This window comes from Drosophila pseudoobscura, chromosome X, assembly GCF_009870125.1.
Source record: "Drosophila pseudoobscura strain MV-25-SWS-2005 chromosome X, UCI_Dpse_MV25, whole genome shotgun sequence".
NCBI lineage: Eukaryota > Metazoa > Arthropoda > Insecta > Diptera > Drosophilidae > Drosophila > Drosophila pseudoobscura.
Genome location: NC_046683.1, coordinates 58,844,758 through 58,863,458, shown reverse-complemented (window position 1 = coordinate 58,863,458; position 18,701 = coordinate 58,844,758). Strand labels below are relative to the sequence as shown.

The 18,701-nt window shown below is 45.6% G+C and overlaps 3 protein-coding genes across 6 annotated transcripts; 1 reads left to right on the top strand and 2 right to left on the bottom strand.

Moving 5' to 3' along the window:
• Positions 1-1,761: 1,761 nt before the first annotated feature.
• TP53INP (Tumor protein p53 inducible nuclear protein) lies at positions 1,762-15,267 on the bottom strand. 4 transcript variants are annotated; one of them, XM_001352599.4, is made up of 5 exons: positions 14,945-15,267; positions 3,494-4,218; positions 2,937-3,426; positions 2,559-2,793; positions 1,762-2,489 (listed from the first exon to the last, which is right to left on the bottom strand). In XM_001352599.4, the coding sequence occupies exons 2-5, from the start codon at positions 3,882-3,884 to the stop codon at positions 2,328-2,330; spliced, it is 1,278 nt and encodes a 425-aa protein (XP_001352635.3). In that variant the 5' UTR covers positions 3,885-4,218; positions 14,945-15,267; the 3' UTR covers positions 1,762-2,327. The 4 variants fall into 4 exon arrangements, with proteins under 4 accessions (XP_001352635.3, XP_033240989.1, XP_033240988.1 ...); XM_033385098.1 differs by lacking the exon at positions 14,945-15,267 and adding an exon at positions 8,208-8,348; XM_033385097.1 differs by lacking the exon at positions 14,945-15,267 and adding an exon at positions 7,761-7,938.
• Positions 15,268-16,235: 968 nt separating this feature from the next.
• Positions 16,236-16,983, top strand: LOC6900042 (protein LLP homolog). The gene is made up of 2 exons (XM_002135370.3): positions 16,236-16,532; positions 16,588-16,983. Exons 1-2 carry the CDS (start codon positions 16,347-16,349, stop codon positions 16,840-16,842), a joined length of 441 nt encoding a protein of 146 aa, XP_002135406.1. The 5' UTR covers positions 16,236-16,346; the 3' UTR covers positions 16,843-16,983.
• On the bottom strand, positions 16,939-18,647 carry Syx17 (syntaxin 17). Its single transcript, XM_001352598.4, has 2 exons — positions 17,954-18,647; positions 16,939-17,888 (listed from the first exon to the last, which is right to left on the bottom strand). Exons 1-2 carry the CDS (start codon positions 18,267-18,269, stop codon positions 17,293-17,295), a joined length of 912 nt encoding a protein of 303 aa, XP_001352634.2. The 5' UTR covers positions 18,270-18,647; the 3' UTR covers positions 16,939-17,292.
• Between the last annotated feature and the right edge of the window lie 54 nt (positions 18,648-18,701).

Here is an 18,701-nt window from a genome sequence, read left to right as displayed (position 1 = left end):
CTACGTCATTTGTGGCGTTTATCTGGTTTGCTTTACATGTTGCACGTCTGTTCAAAGTTTTGTTGGTTTTCGGTTTTCGGTTTCCAGTTTCCAGTTTTTCGGTATTAGGTTTTCCGTTTTTTGGAAGCCCGAAAAATCACTCAAGTGCAACTTGCCAAATAGAATCACCGACCGCCTACACGAGTTGCTGGATATGTAGATGTGTGTTGCAGATTGCCTAATCTTACATAATAGTCGAGCCTCTGCCACCCTCTATGTCTATGTGTGTGTGTGTGTGTGTGTGCGTATCTGTGTGGCGTGTATCGAGAGAGTTCCGAATGCCTTGGCTGGACGATGGTTTGCAGCTCTTCGCGTCGCGAACAGGTGTGAAGCCAAGCGCGGCTGCAGCGGATCTTTATAAAGTTTTTCCCAGCCACACATCCATCCACTCTTCTATCCAGCCAGCCATCCATTCATCCATCCATCCATCCATCCGAGGGCCTAGAAGTGGAGCCAGCCAACCGCATTCTCTCTGTGGGCTCTGCGCCTCTCAGAGGCGGGTTGTGAAAGAATCTCAGGCTCTCGGTCCCGTGATCTAACCATTTTCTGATTTACTTTCGCTGTGATTCGTCGTTAGATTCGTTTTGCATCGCGGAAGTCGCAAACAGCAGCTGGCAAAAGAAGGAATAACCAAATCCAGCCAGCCCCATACCCGTACCCATACCCGTACCCGTACCCGTACCGATACCTTACCTTTAACCAAGGTCAACGGCACCTAACTGTAGACATTTGGCCCGTGTCTTTCTCTCTGCACTGCTGTCTTGCTGGCCTGCTGTGTCTGTGTTAAGTAAAGTAAAGTTAAGCGCGTTTAATTGCCTCCGCTTGCCAAGCGTGTCTGCCTTAAAATACTAATCACTAATTAGTTAGTCGGCACTTTAGGCTCTCGTTGTGAAAGGCTCTATCCAGCTTGACCCTGGACAACGCTCTGGTGATGGACATCCGCGCAAGGGCACCGCAGCCCTTGTCCATCAACTGTGACGACTGCTCCTTAGATCGGCGCAACTGCTGACCCACTTTCGAATGGATTTTATAGGGTTTTGGTTATGGCTTTGGGGAGATTGCTAAGCAAACATTTGCCCAGAGAAAGAAGCCCTCAAATTGGAATGTTTATGCCTTCGAAAAGTCTTTTTCCTTACACTTTGACATTAATATGAAAATATTTGGTCTTTCTTTTGCTTTAAACCTTGCCATACCTGTTTTCTCTCAGTGTATGCAGAGTAGGCTTCAAGATCATCGAATCGATTGCAGTCATCAGAAATTGTTTTGCAATAATTTTTCCCGATTTTCAACATTTTTTTCAACAGATTTTTTTTCTTTTCCCCAACAAATAAAAGGCCAAGTACTTTATAGCATAATCATTTTTGTTTTTTTATTGCAATTTTTTCATTCTTTTCTATATATATTTTTATCATTTTTTTGTCCATTTTCCACACATGTTTTTCCATACATACGCGCGCGCTTTTCAGAACATAAACAGGCATACGACACAGTATTAGGTCTGGTGCCAGGGCTTTAATACAATCTACACATACAATATACATACATATATATAGATGCACACACTACTATAATTTATATTAATTAATAATAATAAAAAAAAATATCCCTAGTCTTTCAACTCGGTAATTACTCAATCAAATCAACATAAAAAATGGTTTACAAAATATACCATAGAACAATCCAGTGTGCTGTTTGTTTAAATAAATAAAATATTTGTGTTTTTTTTGTTTTGTTTTGTTTTGTTTTGTTTGTTGCACATTAAATCTATATCAAAAAAATTCTTTTTGCTTGCATATTTAATACATATCTTTTTTTTGTCATTTTTTCGTGTGTGGTTTTTTTTGCATTATCATTTTGAAAATTTTTATTGCATTTTTTTTGGGTTTTTGGTATTTTTTCGTGTTTAGATTTTAAGTTGTTTTTTTTTTGTTTGTTTAAATTGAAACTGTGAACGTTTAAATCTACGCATTTACACAGATAGTTAAATTTTTGTTTTGTTTTTTTATGCAATTAATTGTTAAGTTTAATTCATTAAATATATATATGTGTTTTTGTAGCTGCTAGATTTTGATATTTTTCTGGCGAATTTCTTTTCGCAGATTTGTTGGGTGTTTCCTTTCCTTTCTTTTCCTTTCTTTTTTTGGGGTTAAGTTAAAATACTAATTAAAATCGAAGCGCGGCTTGCCCTCGCGCTGCTTTTGCCATGATTGTAATGCTCCTCCTCCAGGGGTTAGTGGAGAGAGGGGGGGTTGTTGGTGGTGGTGGTGGTGGTGGCGGTGTTGCCGCACTTAGAAGCAGCACTTGCGGTTGTTGTTGGCGCCACTGACCAGCTTGCAGTGCTGCATCTCCGAGCGGCGTGGGCGATGGGACTTGGCCTGGAAATCGCGCACCTTGTTGGACCGCTTGATGGCGCTGCGGCACAGCTGCTGATGCTGCTTCTTGTTGTTGCTCTGGGGGAGGAAAGAGAGTGCATTAGCATGTGCTGCCACAGAAATGGTAAGGAAATCTGGGGGCATTACCTTCTGGCTTTGGCGTGCCAGAGTCTCCTGCTTCAATTGGGCCGCCGCATGGCGATCGAAGCGAGCGCTATGCGGACGCTGCTCGTGGAGGGCCTGGGCCTGGGCCTGCTCCGGCTCGGCTGCCTCCTGCTGAGCCAGCTCCGATTGTGGCGCCTCCGCTGCCACCCCGAGATCAAGATTTACAAAACTTTCGGTGCCCTCCTGGGTGGACCTAATACTACGATAAACAGACATGCTGCAAAGGCAAAAAAAGGGCATTGAAAAATTAGTAAAATCAACGATCCAGTCGATCCTTGGCGGGAAAATCTATTTGCGTGCGATTTTTGTGTGGATTGCGGGGGGGGGAAGGGACAAATGTGTACTATAAAGATCACCAACCTTGGATGCTCAATCAATAGATTCTCAAATGGTGAAGTTTCCATATTGATTGGCCCAATCGAGGTGAAGCATGGTGGCGGTGTTACGTACCAGGACTCCTCCATCAGCACGTTCGCACCCTGACCCTGACCCTGGCCCTGACCCTGGCCGTGGTCGCTGCCGCTTGGCGAGGCCACGTACAGCGACTGGCTGACATTGTCAAGGTCCGCCAGGCTGCTGGGGGGCACACTTCTGGGCGGGCTCAGGGTGGAGATGCTCAGCGGACGGGCCACGCGGGACCGCTGCAAGTGGTTGCGCTGCTGCTGCGGCCGCGGACCGCTGTAAAGGGAATGCGAATTGATGTGCTGGCGCCGATGGCGCGATGACCCCGATACCGCCTGGCCATGGCCGGAGGAGGAGGAGGAGGTTGCGGCCTTCGGCTGCTGCTGGACCTCGACAACGGAGAGCTCCTCCTCGGAGTCGCTGCGTGGCAGAGAGTCGTCCTCCTCGTCTGGAATGCACATATATATCGAGATTGAAGATCGCTCCTCCCGGCTGGTTGATGTTTAAGGACTTACCCTCCTTCTCTACAATATACCATTCGTCCTCGTCAAAGTCCTCCTCAATGGGGGTCTCACCAGTGGGTGTTAGTAGCTTCGTTATCGTCGCAGTCTGCTGCTTCCTCTGCTGCTGCTGCTGCTGCTGCTGTTGCTGGTTGTATCTCTGCTTGCCACGGCGATTCTTGCCACGGCTCTTGCCGTTGGGGGAGGCGCGCACCGGGCCGCGACTGCTGTTGCCCGCTACGGATGGCGTCGATGAGGTCACCTCAATTACATCTCCCGGGGATGGGGCCTGTTCGATGGCGGTATCACAGGGATCGCTGGCCTGCGCGGGATTCACTTCGTTGTTGCTGCTGGACTCGGACGTTGCTGGCGCTCCAAATAGAAACGTTGCGAGACTGCTTAACATTATACAATGCTGCTGGTTGCGGCTGTTGGGCGTTAGATGGCGCTCTCTTCTCTATATAGTATTGCTTATCGGGTTTTTTCTGAGATCTTCTTACTTTGTTGTAGCGCTTAGTTATACAGTTATCAAGAGATAGAGAGAGAGAAATAGAGAGAGAGAGAGAGAGAGTGTTGGTGCTGGGGGAGATTGCTAATGTGGTTGTTCCTTGGATTTTGCTTGAACGTTGCTCAGTCTTTTATTTATTCCTTTTTGTTTCTTGTTTCTTTGTTTGTTGCTTTGTACGCTGCTTCGCTTTCGCTGCGTCTGTTTCTGTTACTGTTCTCTTCTAGCTTTGAAGCTGAAAGCGGAGAAGGAAAAGAGGTAGGAAGCATGAGAATTGAACGTATTACGTAATCGGCCACCCCACTTCCCCACCCGCCACCTCTTGCATGCTAAGTAAGCAGCTTGTTTGCGTGGGCACACACTCGGTGCAATGGGGCGGATACTTAATTTCATTTAATTGCTATTCTTATACCCTAAAAAACGTGGAGGTAGTACCAAACGGTTGGTCTTTATGTAGAGGGCATAGAAAAAGCAGGCCAACAGCATTTCTAGCCTTTATTAATAGATTATTAAATGTCCCTTTTAAATTAAAGAACATTTTCTTTGCTTTAAAAATATAATAGAATGGTTTAATGATATTTTCCTGTGTTTTGACAGACTATAAAGTACCAAGATACTTCAATTATCTTTTGCTGTTTATCTTGGAACCGACACCTGTTAACTATTAGATTCTTCGCCTCGAAAAGTAAGTCTTTTGCGCGCCTCACCAGCGACTCTTGCTCTTGGATTCTGGGGACCGACTCAGCTGCCCAAAGCCTAGTCTTCGCTTTTAGTTATGCCCTATGGATCCATGTCCCTCTTTTACCTCTACATTTCTACATTTTTTTCTAAATTGCGATATTGAAAGAGTATCCCACAAGCGGCTTCTTCCTCAATGATTTTTCTTTTTTTGAAAACCAATAATTTAATTGTTTTTCGTTGGAATATTTTGTGTGGTTTTTTCGGCTGTATTTCAATTGAAATGCGAAAGTGAAATTTCCTTTTATACGAATTATCTAAAGGCTGTAATTACTTTTGATTGCATTAATCAGAGTTTTGCGCTGCTTTTCCCCGCTGCTGCAGCACTGCTCTGCTCTGCTGTGCCTGACAGTTTGACAAGCACTGTGCTGTGCTCTGTGCTCTGTGCTGTGTGCTGACTGACATCCATATAATGGACGGGTGGGGATGGGGGGTCTGTGCCATTAAGTATCGCTGCATAGCCCATTAAGTCTCCCAGTTGATAGCTGGTTGGCCACCCCCTCTCGGGCAGTGCGCTGCCACCACCCCCTGGCTGGCCTTCAACCATCATCCCAAGTAGAGCTCTGTGCATGCGCCGAGCTTATGATCAAGGCAATTATATGTATGGCGGCTGTGTGGCACACACAATCGTTCGAGTACGAGTACGAGTACGAGTACGAGTCCGAGTCCGAGTCTATAGCATATATGCAATTTGAATTGAGCACACGTCATGACAATAGGCAAATGTATCTGTATCTTTGCTCCCGCCACACCGCTGTCTCTGATGATTTCTTTTTGCAGCCATTTGCTGATTATCGCATCAGCCTAAAGATGCCAACGGGACCCGGTCTGAGACTCCAGCGCCAGCTCCAGCTCCACTCGGATATATTTGTCGATCAAATTATGCATGAAAGAAGGCAAAAGGCAAACAGAAATAGGATTGGATTGGAGTGGAGTGGAGTTAAAGTTGGAGCTGCAGTTGGCAAAGACAATTGCCGTGGCAATTTGCAATTTGACCGCAAAACGGAAAACGTGAAAATGCTGGAAGGAAAAGCCAACAAAGTGAAATCTCTCCTCTTGCATCAGAGACAGAAAAGCGTACAGAAATTGGGATTGATGAGGCCCGCCGAGTCCCGGAGTAAATGTCAGCGAAAGTTTGACAATCAAATTTGATGGCGCGGCCATTGACTCCGTTTCAGTGCAAATAAATTGTGTTAATTGCCAGGAGATCGAACCGAAAGGCCCATTAAGCAATAGGGGACCGGGATAACTATCCCCATAATGGCTACGGGGCTACGAAAATTTATGTTTCAAGATGCCCCCAGATATGGCCAATTGTTTTCTGCTGCTTGTATTCTCCTTTCTATTCTGTTGCGACTTGACCTCAAAATTCCTTACCATATTTCGCCTGACTTTGGCACTCGCTGCATGCATATTAAGCACTACGAAACAACAACAAAAAAAATATAAATAATATATAGTAGAAATATTTTTCATTACAAATGCATTCGCATTGCACAACGGGCCACAATTGGGGACGACAGGTCCGTGCTGGCATTTTATTAATAAACACGTAGGGCTGACAATCGAAGGTTCTTACTGTTATGTCGGGCACTGTGCACTGTGCACACTCATACTGATAACCCCCCGTGGCGGCAGCCAAACAAAGGCAATGGTCCCAGAATCAGATAGAAATACAGAAATGGTTTCTTTTTGTGTTTTTCTTTTTTTTGTGATTTCTTCTGTGAACTGCAGTAAATTTTTCATTTCACTTTTGTCACATCTGCAGCCAAATAATTCTGACCTTGGGAATGTTTGCTTGGTTTTTATACATATTTACATATTTATCAGAATATATACATATATATATTCCTAGCACATATGACATCAGATTGCATTGCCTTTGTTTCTTTTTGGCGCATATTTTAGCTGAGAATTTTTTTGTTGATTTTTGCTAACGCCCTGACCTTGATCCGTCTGTGGATTATATAAGTCTAGATATGTGTACATATATATCCGCAAAACAATACCCAGGCATTGTCTGGCCGAACCCAATGATCTTTTGGGGACATCGAAATTAGCTTGTGCCGCGCTATCAGCGACAAAAACAAAACAAAAAACTATTCGCCGACTCACTTCAGTTCCGATAAGAGACCCGCCACCCCAGACAGACGCGCCAGACAGACCCGACTATGCTAATAATTTCTATGACTATAGCTATAGTATTGTTTACTACACACACGCGTATACCCTATATAGTATAGCTTGGGTCTGGGTCTGGGTCTGGGTCTGTTCCAGGTCCCTGGCGTGTGTTGCAACCGAGCCGAGCCGAGCCGACAGTCGAAAGTTCAGTTCAGGCTTTGTTCAATCTCCAGCGGGTGGCAGTTGGGGGGACTGTGCTAATGAACTTGAACTAATTTAGTATAACTGACAGCTGCAGAGATCAGGGAGTGGGTTTATATTTAGTACAAAGAGAATGGGAGAGGGAGAATGATTGATAGATCTGGGGGGAAGGAGTGGACTACTGACAGGCAGGAATTTACAAGCAGATATGCTATATTGATGGGTAAATCTGGGAATGTATTGTGTTAGTTTCAGTGAAATTTCATCAGCGAACTATCCCCGAAAAAAATATATATATGTACATATATATTGTTACCTCTATCTAAAAGTATTCCCAAACAAAGAAGAATATCTAAAGCTTTCTAAGTACAAACCAATACCCAATCTATACACATATATACATACATACATATGTACATACATATCGGTCTGATTAGCTTAAAGCTTCAGTGCCAAAGTGCGAAAGTTTCTTTTGTTTTGATGGAATTTCGTTTGTGTTTCTGTTTTGCTGAATTTTTTTGTTTTGTATTTTTTGGGGGGCGACAACAAAAAACCAATCTGTAACAAACACTTGCTGGGGAAACTTTCACGGAATTATGCAATATCTGGCACAAAAGACCCACCGCCGACTGACGTCAGCCCTGACCTTGGACCCTACACGAAACGGGCAACTAATTGCGGGCACAAAATTGACGGGGGATGGGATGGATCGCTCACCTTTGGGGGGATGACAGCCTTTGCAGGAAAGAAGCGAACGACTGGGTACACGTAAATTGGAAGCAAATCAGATACACAGATGCACAGCCACGGGCACAGATACAGATACGGATACGGATACGGATACAGCAGAGAGCCACACTGCGGAGATACAGCCAAGTCGACACTCGATTGCCAACTGAAAATGGCAACGGAATTTGAATTTCAAAAGTGGACGCAAGAACAAAAGCTACGCCACACACCAGTTCCACTACAATGCTGTGTATGTGTGTGTGCGTGTGCGTGTGTGTGTGTGTATCTGTATCTGTGGCCTCTATGTGGTAGCTGCAGTTTAGCCAAAAGTTCTTTTTCTCACTCACAATTTATAAAAAAATCTTTTGCACTCACTTGTTCTTAGTGTTAGATACATATGTTTTGTCTCTTGTCTCTTGTTGTTCATTTATTTACCTAATCTTTTCGTGTGAGTTTCACTTTCCTTCTGCTGCACTCGATCGATCGAGCGGCTGCGGCTGCGTTCTGCTGGGTTTCAATTATCAAATGCGAATGCCAGTCAGCAGTCGACGTTCGGTTCTGAAGAAGTGCTCCGAGAGAGAGAGAGAGAGTGTGTGAGAGAGAGCCCGAGTCCGTGCCCGAGTGCGACTCCGTGACTCGTACGAGCGGGTGAGAGAGTCACGGAGCCAGAGCAATGATCGCCAGAGCGTATCTAAGCCCATAATTATGTATTTTTTTAAAACGCAAAAAGCGTTTCGGGAGAGCGGGTAAACACGAGCCGGGGGGTAGGGCACGGGGACACACGGGGCTGCAAAGCGCCAAAATTATGCTCCAAGCAGCTGTGCAGTCGCTGGCTTCGTGGTCTCTCCCTCCCGTTATGTGCAGAGAGAGAGAGAGAGGGAGCGAGAGAGAGAGAGTAAATGATCATACATAAGGTTCGTGATTTTTGTTTACTAACAAAACCGAGCACATCTCTCTCTCTCTCCCACTCTCTCCCACTGCTTGACTATTGCCCTCTCTTTCTCTATATGTACATTGTGTATATATCTTGCTCTCTCGATCAGCTGCTCTGACGTTTGCGCATTTGACACACTTTCCTGGCCCCACTCGCTCTGCCCCCACCCAGCTTTCTGTTGTATCTGTTGGATACTTTTCTATGAGTACTGCCAGACCAAGTGGCTCTTCGCTTCCAACAACTTGCCACGAACTTTATGCCAGCGAGTATCTGTGTGACTAAGCCACTCGAGGGGCGGTAGGGAGGGGCGGCAGGGAGGGGCAAAGTAGTTGCCAGCCAGCTGGTGGCTGCTGGCTGCTGGCTGTTGGCTGTTGGGGCTGCTCCAAAGTTCAATTCGAAAATACAGTTTCTCTGGCAGCAGTCTCTAATATTTTTTTTAGATTTTTTTTTTTAATGCCAAGTCACGGATGCCAGAACGGAGCCAGTCGTAACGCATAAAAATGCTAATGAAGTGCCGCTGAGAACTGCTCGTCTTCGCTCGCCAAAAGTGTCATTCATTGCGTTGCGGGGGAGACAGCCCCACATTGAGGGCAGGGCAGGGCAGGGCAATACCTTGCTCGACTATCGCATTATGCAATACGAAAATCAATTCAAATCAAGCAAATGCCACAATAATCATTAGGTGTCAGGCTGATAAGGCGGGGAGACTTAGGAGGGATTGTCTTTATGAAGGAATACATTTCGATCTTGATCAAATGGAAGATTCTATGATAATGGACATGCCCAAACCTCCCAGATACTTGTACAAGATATTTCTGGCAACAACCTCGCGTCCAGGTTCAAGGTTGCCTTCGCCATTAGCTTGTTCTGCCTCCCTCTCTCCCCCTCTTTCTATGTTTCTATATATTTTTAGATATTTTATCATGCAACAGCTGATACACACAGCAGCGACAAGTTGTAGCTTTTGGCCGAGAGAGATGAAAGTACAGCCACAAGAGTGTGTAGAGTGGGGCATACAGGTGCCAAAAGAGCAGCCAAGAGATCTGTATATATGTGTGCCCAAATACATATATTAAATCTTGTGATCCCACACCCCAATACCAAAGTTTTTTTCCCCCAATAAATCCATGTCCGCACGCGCACCGATTGTGTTTAAGAAAACAATTCCCCCCCACTTTCCCAACGAGAGGTAAACAATATATTGGATTGGCGTCACAAGAAAGAAGACGCCAACGAAAACAAAATATCAGAAAACTACTCGTGTTTACGCACAACAACACTTTAAACTCAAATAAACAAAAAACCGAAACCGAAAAACGAAAGGGAGTGAAATTTGAGTCTATCTAATCATGTAATGTTTATGCCACGCTACTGGGAGTGAAGGGTGAAGGGACATGGACGTGCAGCAACCATAAATTATAAGCCAGCATCTCGTGTCGTCTCTGGGTCTAACCCCCAACCCCCCCAAAACTGTCTAAACAAACGGACGAGCGGGAGCGGGAGCGGCCAGCATCAAAGTGCGGTGTGGACTGGGCAGAATTTCTTTCATTCTTTTGTGGGCTATTGCGCACTCCGTCCGGAGTCAAACGCAACTCTGGGGCACCACCCCTCTGGAGCAGAACCGTACTGTACTGCTCCCCACTATGAAGAGTGAAGCATAGCTTGCGGCAACTGCGCAGCAACTGAGTTCTGAAAATGGGACCCAAGCGACGCCAGCGACGACAACAGTGACGACAATAACCATAAAGCAAATGACAAACGCCAACGCATATCGACAGAAGCTTCAAGAGTAGCTACTTACTTTGTTGTCCTATTTTATGTATTCATTCCATACATGTGTTTATGCTTGTGAATCCGATGTGAATGTGATATCTTTCGGGCTGCATGTGGAATTCGTGGTAATGCATACCATATGAGAGATACGAGCACGGAGAATGGGCATATTTCACTACCATAGTAGGGGAATACAGTGTGTTCAGTGGCTATGCTTAGGAATACTTCTAGATCTGTCTCTATAGCCACACGTAAAGCTCTCTCTTTTGAGATGACGCCAACGTCATCCCACACACTTGTCTTGCCGCCTGTAGATGGGGCAAGACTTGGGCAAGTCCGTTGTGTGAATGCAGCTTATCAAACGATCGATCGATGATAAATATGGCCTTGCCTCGCCTCGCCTCGCCCTGCCCGGTTGGCGAGAATTTCTATATGCGAGAGATTTCAAGTTCGGTGTACCTTCTGCTGCACTGCCCTCTGCCTGTGTGTGTTAATACATTAATGGCATTTAGATGAGCTTTTATTTTATTATATGTATATACACACATTTATATATAGACTGTATAAATGGATGTTTTATAACGCGTAATTTCAATTAGTACGTGAAACGCAGTTGTGTTTTTGTCATTTTCTTGGACAGAATCGCACTGGGCACGGCGCATTTATTTTATCACTTTGTTTATCATTATCTGTCCCAGTCCCAGTCCCAATACCCGTCCCATCTGTCCTATATACATATGTGTTGGAATAGGGTCAGCCACAGCTTTAGCTCCTTGTCTAATCAATCAATATATGTAATATTCAAACAGTGAATCGATTTACGCGCCCTTATATTCCCAGATTACATCAGGGCTATTGCCATTCCATCTGTCTGTCTGTCTGTCTGCCCCTAATGACGACCGCAAATCACTCTACTCTCATTAGCTCATCATCCGACTAAATCTAGATGCCAAAGTCTTTACTGTACTCATCTTAACGGTTGGAAAATTCTGGTCTTTTAGGAACCTAATGAGGAAAAACAGTGCTCAATGAAAATGGAAACATGGAAATGGAGAGCTTCTGAAATCAAGTACTTAGCACGAGATTAATATTGGGTTGCAGGTCTGGATACCTTGGATAAATGGTAGAAAGTTTCAACTTTGGGTCGCTATATCTTCAGGTATGTACATATATCCACTCTTACGACACAAATCAAAAATCCTATGAAAGGTCTATACAATTCTGTTTACCATTCATCAATTTTTGTTGATAAACACAATGCAGATACCCACGAAAAATCATGAAATCGCGGTTTTTCGTAAAATTATTTTGGAAATTTGAAGTATCCTCTTTCCCTGTTCAAAAGTTTTCTGTTCTGCAAAAACACACACATTTCCCACTTGAATTGAATGAAAATTAATCTGTCCAATGACCCACTGGAAATGATTTAGGGATTGGCTCTGCCACATCATTGAAACGTGTCAAATGTCGCCTGAGCGTTGGCAATTAAAATTTAAATTTATGGTTGAAATGTAAATCGACAAAGAACCCCCGCCCCGCCTGAACCCCTAACTGTCAGATGGAAATAGTGGGACCCGCAGTGGGGTACGGAGTAACTGTAACAGTTACTGTTACGGATTTTCCCCTATTTTCAGGGAGAGAGAGTGCTAGCTGCTCTCTCTGTCTCTCCCTGTCTCCCTCTCCCTCTTTCTCGTGGTGTCGAATTTTGTTTACAAACATAATAGTTTGACCTGCGCAGTGGATGGAGAGTTCCATTTCCCTGCTGATTACTTAGCAACCTTCACAGGCAGGCCAGGCCCTGGCCCTATATCGAATGTTTTGGTCTACACTCTCTCTCTCTCTCTCCGTCTCTCTCCACTCTCTTTAACTGCAATTATGTGCCACAGTGTGTGCTTGTGCGTGTGCGAGAGTGTATCTATGTGTAGATACAGTAAAGCAACTTCCGCATTTATTTTTGGGGGCAAAATGTAGGCCCAGTAAAAGTTTCTGCAGCTTCCCGCTCTATGCTTTTGCAGGAGCCTATTTTTAAGCTTCCAGCAGAGGCACCCACTACCCGTTTCCGTACTCGTACGCCCCGTAGACCCCGTAGACCCCGTACACCCCTTATCGCCCTTTTGGTTAAGCTGCAAATCGATGAAAGGTTCCGTTCTAGCTGCAAATCAACGCCAGTGGAAAATGAACACGTCAGCAACCCCCAAACCAAGTACAGAGGACGGACCTGGGGGGCTGGGGCACGAGCAACGGGGCACGGGGGGGTACTGCGCAGTCCTGGGCCTACCTGGAACCACAACCACCCCACCAATGGAATCCCGTCTTGCAGCTGCGTTTCGCTCAGGATTATGACATAATTTTCGACATTTGATGCGCAGTCAACGCGAAAACAACGTTGCATAATTTATTACCGTACGAGTATGCGTCTTGAACTTGACTTTTGGTATCCTTCCAAAACGCCAAACAGGTTCTGCACCGATACGAAAACTCACTTTCTTCTCGCACTCTCCCTCTGCCTTTGCCTCTGCCTCTGCCTCAGCCTGGCAGGGCCATAAATCAGGGACGACAAGAAAGGACCTGTCGGAGAACCCGAAACTATAAGGTAGCCGTAACCGTAACTGGAACCCAAACAACACGATCAAGTGTTCTTTGTTTGGGATTCTTGTATCTTGTATCTTGTAGCGTGTTTCGTGTGTGTACGAATAGACAGGCGTAATTACAGTTGACTGAAAGTCGGTTGACTAACTTTCTAATTATAGTCGGGGCATTATCTCGGTGCAGGGGTCGGGTCCGTCGGGGCCTCAATGCGTGCCATTTCGGGATTAGCGCGTCAGCTGCCATGGCAGCTACCTGATACGGCATGTGGTATGTGGTGTATCCGATTGGTGGCTTGAGACCCTGCTGCGATACCCGAGACCCTTGGGCCCTGACAAAAACTGTCGCGTCAGTGGTCGGTAGTCGGACGGGAGCGATAACTGTGCCGCACTAATTAAAGCCACTAATGCCGTCTAACGATGACTTAATTGTTTCCATTTCCCCGTTGATCTGTTTCCCGGTTACCCTGCTGCTGGAAAGCGTCTTAAAGTTGGGCCAGGGCCAGAACCATATACGGCCAAGACCAGTTCAAAAATAGCACACAAAGGAATTGACATGGCTCCTAGTCGAAGTTACCCTTTTGGCCAATTAAAGCGGCCAGATTCGTTGGTCGTGATCTTGCACACTGCAAAGCGAAATGTATCTGGCAGATACACACAGACACACACACAGACAGCACTCCTCCGAGTAGCAGCAGCCGCAGCATCAGCTGTTTTGCTGTCGATGTCGATGTCGTTTCCTTTTTCTGTTTTGTTGTACGTTGCGTTTCCTTTTGTTTTTCAATTTTTCTTTCGTTGCCACAGACAAACAACTGGCCAGACTTGATTTATCATCCCGTACTACTATTTCTTCGTACGCCCTCCCTCTTCCCCCCCCCCCCCCCCCGTACGTGCACCCCCCTCTATCCACTCTATACCCTCCACTCCGGATCGGACAACAAACAATGGCAACTGCAAGCAAGACCTGTTCTGCACATTTTGCTGGATGATTCACTTGGGTTTCGGGGCCTTCTTCTTATTTTTGTTTGAGTGGTAGTGGTGGTGGTGGTGGTACCCTCTCTCCCAAAGGTGGCCTCTCCTTCGAGTGGAATCCGTCGCATCTTTGCAGCGACCTGGCATAGAGCCAACCACTAATTTTGGCCATCTCGTATGCCTCTCCTATATATTATCGCATAGGAAATAAATGCTGCAAGGCTAATTAAGATGTTAATCAGCGACAAAATTCATTGCACTTGTCATCTGCCTGATGACAACCCATGAAAACACATCAAGATCGGGGCCAAAGCAAAGCTAAACGATCGGCGAGGGGGGGATTGGCTGGAACTCTGATAACAATCTCCAAACAAATGTTGAAAACGTGATGCTAGTCAAATTTATGGCTATCAAATGGTTGCAATGCAATGGAAAGACCTCCCCCCCTCCCCCACAAGAAACTCGAATCTTATTGGGGGAGTGCTCTGGGCTCCAGTCTTTGGGCTTTGGGCTTTGGGCTCTGGGTATAAAGAAAAGAACTTTGGCAGAGTCCACACACACACACACAAACAGACTCACACACACACACACACACACAAAAGTGTGAACTCTTTGGATGCGACGAAGGTGCAATCAGATTCTGTTTTTTTTTTCTTCTTTTTATTTTTTGTTTGTTGTGCATTTTGTGTATGCATCGCTTGGCTGCACTTTCAGATGTGTGTGTACGAGTGTGGAGGGTACATGTAAATGGGCCCAAAACAAATACTTTGAATAAACGCAGTATATATGTATGTATGTACAATATATATATGAAAATGTACATAAGATTTACTGGCGGTATGCCCTTTACTTTCGCTGACTTCCGTTTCGAGTTCTTTTGTTTTGGAGGGGTTAAAAGTTGCACTTACTTGCTGCTCGGGAGTTTTATTGATCGATCGATTGCTGCAGGGGCGAGAGAGACCTTCCTCCTTCGTCAGAGCCACACACAGTTCTAGGTAACACCCGAAAAAACTAGGGAATATTTGCTGGGCAAATGTGTGCAAGTTTTTCACAATTTGTTTGATGTTTTTGTTTTTTGTTTTTTTTTTTTTTTTTTGTTTTTCTTCTGATTGTTTCCGTTTTTGTGTGTGAGCGGGGGGGTGAGACCTGACTGAGTGGCAGAGAGCGAACAGCAGAAACTCCGTGTCGTACGACTTTTGGCGAGCGAATGATGGTGGATGGGCCAAAAAAACTGGCTGCCACTGCCACTGTTGCCTGCACTGGTATTGGTCGGGGTTTACAGCTGAGCTCCGACACAGAAACGGTTTCTACTGCTGCGCATGTGCAGTGCGCAGGAGAGGTCGGTCTACTCGATGCTCTACCTTGAGACAACAACGAAATGTTGGCAATGAGAAGGTTGCTTAACCAACATAAGCACCTTTTAAATATCTAATTTTTCTACGCTCAAAATGTTTAAAGCGGGCTAAATTCCAACAAGCAATATAGAGCATCCTATATTCGTATTTATCTGCAAAAACTAGCATTTTATTTAGTATTTGTTCTCTCTCGCTCTCTTGGCTCTCTCTCCAGCAGCTGACTTTTGTTTGTATACAAAAATCATATTGTGAGAGAGAGAGAGAGAGAGAGCACAGCTATTCAAGTGCGTGAGAGCAGACCAAAGGGGAAACTTTAGGAAATGAGGGTTGTATGCACTTGCATACATATAGAAAAAAACTGTATTCCCAAAGGATTTACACATATTTGACTATGAAAAGTGATAAGAACGAAATATATATAAAAATATCCAAGTATTTTGGCTTAAATATGTTCTTTATTCTGTATTTAATGACATTTTAACTGACATTCATATATCATCTGTGGAATTTGAATATTTGAAAATCGATAGATGTGTAAGCAACCATAGACAATACACCATTCGATACTCCAAGAAAATACAACCTTAAATCTTAATACTAAATAATAACCAATTCGTGTGACCACATTAATACCAATCATGCCCAGAGAACGATTAGCTCATTGTGGGTAAAATTAAAATTCACCACACGAAGATGATGAAACTTGAAGAATTTTAGCGCGGTTCAGGTGAAAGATATCGCAGTTTTTTTTAACCATAGAGAAAGGATGGATCTAAGTTCGTTTGTTATCAATCGGTATATGTACGGTATATTTTTAAAATGAGACGGTATATTTTGGTATATTTCTGAGGGTCAGACCGTATAAATCCTGAACGCAGCACGTGTTTACTTTTTTCGGCAACGCAGTTTCTTTTCGCATACATTTTCACGGGTGTAGCTTGAGTTTTCAGCAAAAATGGGCAGACAAAATCGCTCCCGCAAGCGCCGCGATGAAATGAACAAAATAAAGAAGGCGCGCTACGACGCCAAGGAGCTGATTCGTCTGAAGAAGACGCTGGGTCTGCTGGATGCCGATGGCAATGAGATCATGAAGGATATCGCCGATGTGGTCGAAATCAAGACTTCAAAGGAGATCAAACGGGTAAGCAGATTGTGTATTCAAAGCAGTCTCCATGCTAAGACGGCATTTTCCACAGGATGCCAAGACCAGGGAGCAGCAGGAGCTGATCTATGAGCACCAAGAGAGCCTGGAGAAGGGCCAGAAGGTCAAAGTTACCAACGAAAAGACTGGCGTGGAGCATGTCTTCAACAGCAAGACTCTGAAGGACCAGTATGGAAACTATCCGGCCTGGTTCAAGAAGAAGAAGACCGCCAAGCGTCTACGCAAGAAGCAGCATTCGCAGACAAAGAACTTCAAGCAGGCCTGGACGACGGTCAATGTGCCGCTCTAAAAGGCTGCTGGGGGAGACGCATTGATAGAGTGTAAGTTCAGGTATAGTCTGGGAGAGTTTGTAGGCGCGTAGATTCCTACAAAACCGACTTCTGTATGTTATAGATAAGAGTTTATATTGCATATTAAAGCCTTAAAACTAGACGTGGAATCTTAAACCTTGCGGCGACGGCACGAAACAAGTAACTATCATATGGGTCATGGGATGAACAACAACGCTTAAACTAGACAAGGAGGAAAGGGATGTAGCTGCATATTGCACAAGCAATCACAAAACGAATACAAAACATGGAAATTCAACTAATAGCAGGAGGAAATCTATCTCTCGCAGTCACTGCAGAGAACAATAGCTGCGGACACTGCTCATGACCCCGGTGGTGGCTGACTCCAGGCGCCGCGTGTTTGCAGACCACATGTGCGTGGTGGCCAGGGCCGAGGACATGGTTCTAGGTCATTCAGGCTTCTCCTTCAGTTCCAGTCTCTCGGACGTTGTGTCGCCATCGGTCTCGGCCTGCTGCTCCTCAATGTTGCCGTGCATTACATTCGGATTGGCCTTCAGCACAGAGCCGCCTGTGAAGCCGAGTATGCCACATCCAACCGCGGCCAGTCCGCCAGCCTTCAGACCAGCCACCATGCCGATGGGTCCGCCCACACAGGTGCCCAGCAGAGCACCCATCACCGGGTACATGGCCTTCTTGTAGGTCAGGGCAGAGCGCAGCGACCGTTCGCCTGCCTGCACGTTCTCCAGAGCCTCTTCGGCGTTGTCGGCTATGTTCTTAACAGCCACAGACTGCTCGGCAGTCAGCTGTCGCATGCCGTTGAACATGCCATGCAAGTCGGAGATTTCCTGCTGAAGATTCTCCATTTGGTCAAGACAGGCCTGCCGCTGGGCCAGTTGATGCTCCTCCAGCTGGAAGTTGACCTGCAGCTGGGGCATGTGTTGGTGGGCTTGCAAATTGCCAATGTCCGCGTGCTGCAGCTGATTGTCCTCCTGCTCCTCATCGTACTGCGATCCCAGTGTTGAGGTGGGAGATTTGAGCTGCAGTTCTGCAAGCCAAACAAAAAAAAGATGAGATGTCCTTGAGAGAGATGTAAAGACGATTCACCCGTACCCGCAAAGTATTTCATGCCTGCGAAGGCCTTCTCCTTGCCCGGACGCATCAGTTCGTCGAAGCGCTCCAGGTCCTCCTCGCGCACCTTCTCCCGCAGCGCGTCCATTTCGAGCAAGAGATTCTTGATTTGCTTGATAACGCGCATGGCGTTGAGCTCCTCCCGCTTGATCTTCTGCCAGTCGCCTAGGGCCAGGCTCTTCTCGATGTTGCTGCGGTGGTTCTTCAGCAGGCCCAGATGGTGGGGCACGGCCGTATCTTGGAATCGTTGCACCGACACCTCGGCCTGCTTCAGTGGCAGCTTCTGGTCGCCAGTCATCGCCGCTGCTGCAGCTGCTGCACTTTGTACCTGCTCCAAATTAAAAGTGAAACTGCGCTGTTGGGCGTATAAGAACACTCTCTCCACCCGTGCCCGTGCCCGTGCCCGTTTCCGTGGCTGTGTCGTAGGTCCGAGAGACTTCTTTGTTTTTGTTGCGCTGCGCAGTTAGCACTTGTTTTCCCTGTGACGTCACTTCTTTCTGGGGGATGTGGGTAATCAGCAGATGCAGATCTAAATCTGTCTTCAATGTCGACCCACTAATGGTCGGATTATACGGGTCGCGACACAATCAAGCGCTGATAAAATAATTCCATTGTTTTCCATTTTATTTGTATACAGTGTGATCGATCAAATATACCGTCTGACCCTCAGAAATATACCGAAATATACCGTCTCATTTTCAAAATATACCGATGAAAAAAATCAACTTAA

What these genes read in the sequence shown, in the direction of transcription:
- TP53INP (XM_001352599.4), bottom strand. Translation starts at nt 3,884, where the DNA reads ATGTTAAGCAGTCTCGCAACGTTTCTATTTGGAGCGCCAGCAACGTCC. An exon ending in GTATATTGTAGAGAAGGAGG is followed by an intron (nt 3,427 to 3,493) that starts GTAAGTCCTTAA and finishes TGTGCATTCCAG; the next exon opens with ACGAGGAGGACGACTCTCTG. An exon ending in TGGCACGCCAAAGCCAGAAG is followed by an intron (nt 2,490 to 2,558) that starts GTAATGCCCCCA and finishes TTCCTCCCCCAG; the next exon opens with AGCAACAACAAGAAGCAGCA.
- LOC6900042 (XM_002135370.3), top strand. Translation starts at nt 16,347, where the DNA reads ATGGGCAGACAAAATCGCTCCCGCAAGCGCCGCGATGAAATGAACAAA. An exon ending in CTTCAAAGGAGATCAAACGG is followed by an intron (nt 16,533 to 16,587) that starts GTAAGCAGATTG and finishes CATTTTCCACAG; the next exon opens with GATGCCAAGACCAGGGAGCA.
- Syx17 (XM_001352598.4), bottom strand. Translation starts at nt 18,269, where the DNA reads ATGACTGGCGACCAGAAGCTGCCACTGAAGCAGGCCGAGGTGTCGGTG. An exon ending in AGGCATGAAATACTTTGCGG is followed by an intron (nt 17,889 to 17,953) that starts GTACGGGTGAAT and finishes TTTGGCTTGCAG; the next exon opens with AACTGCAGCTCAAATCTCCC.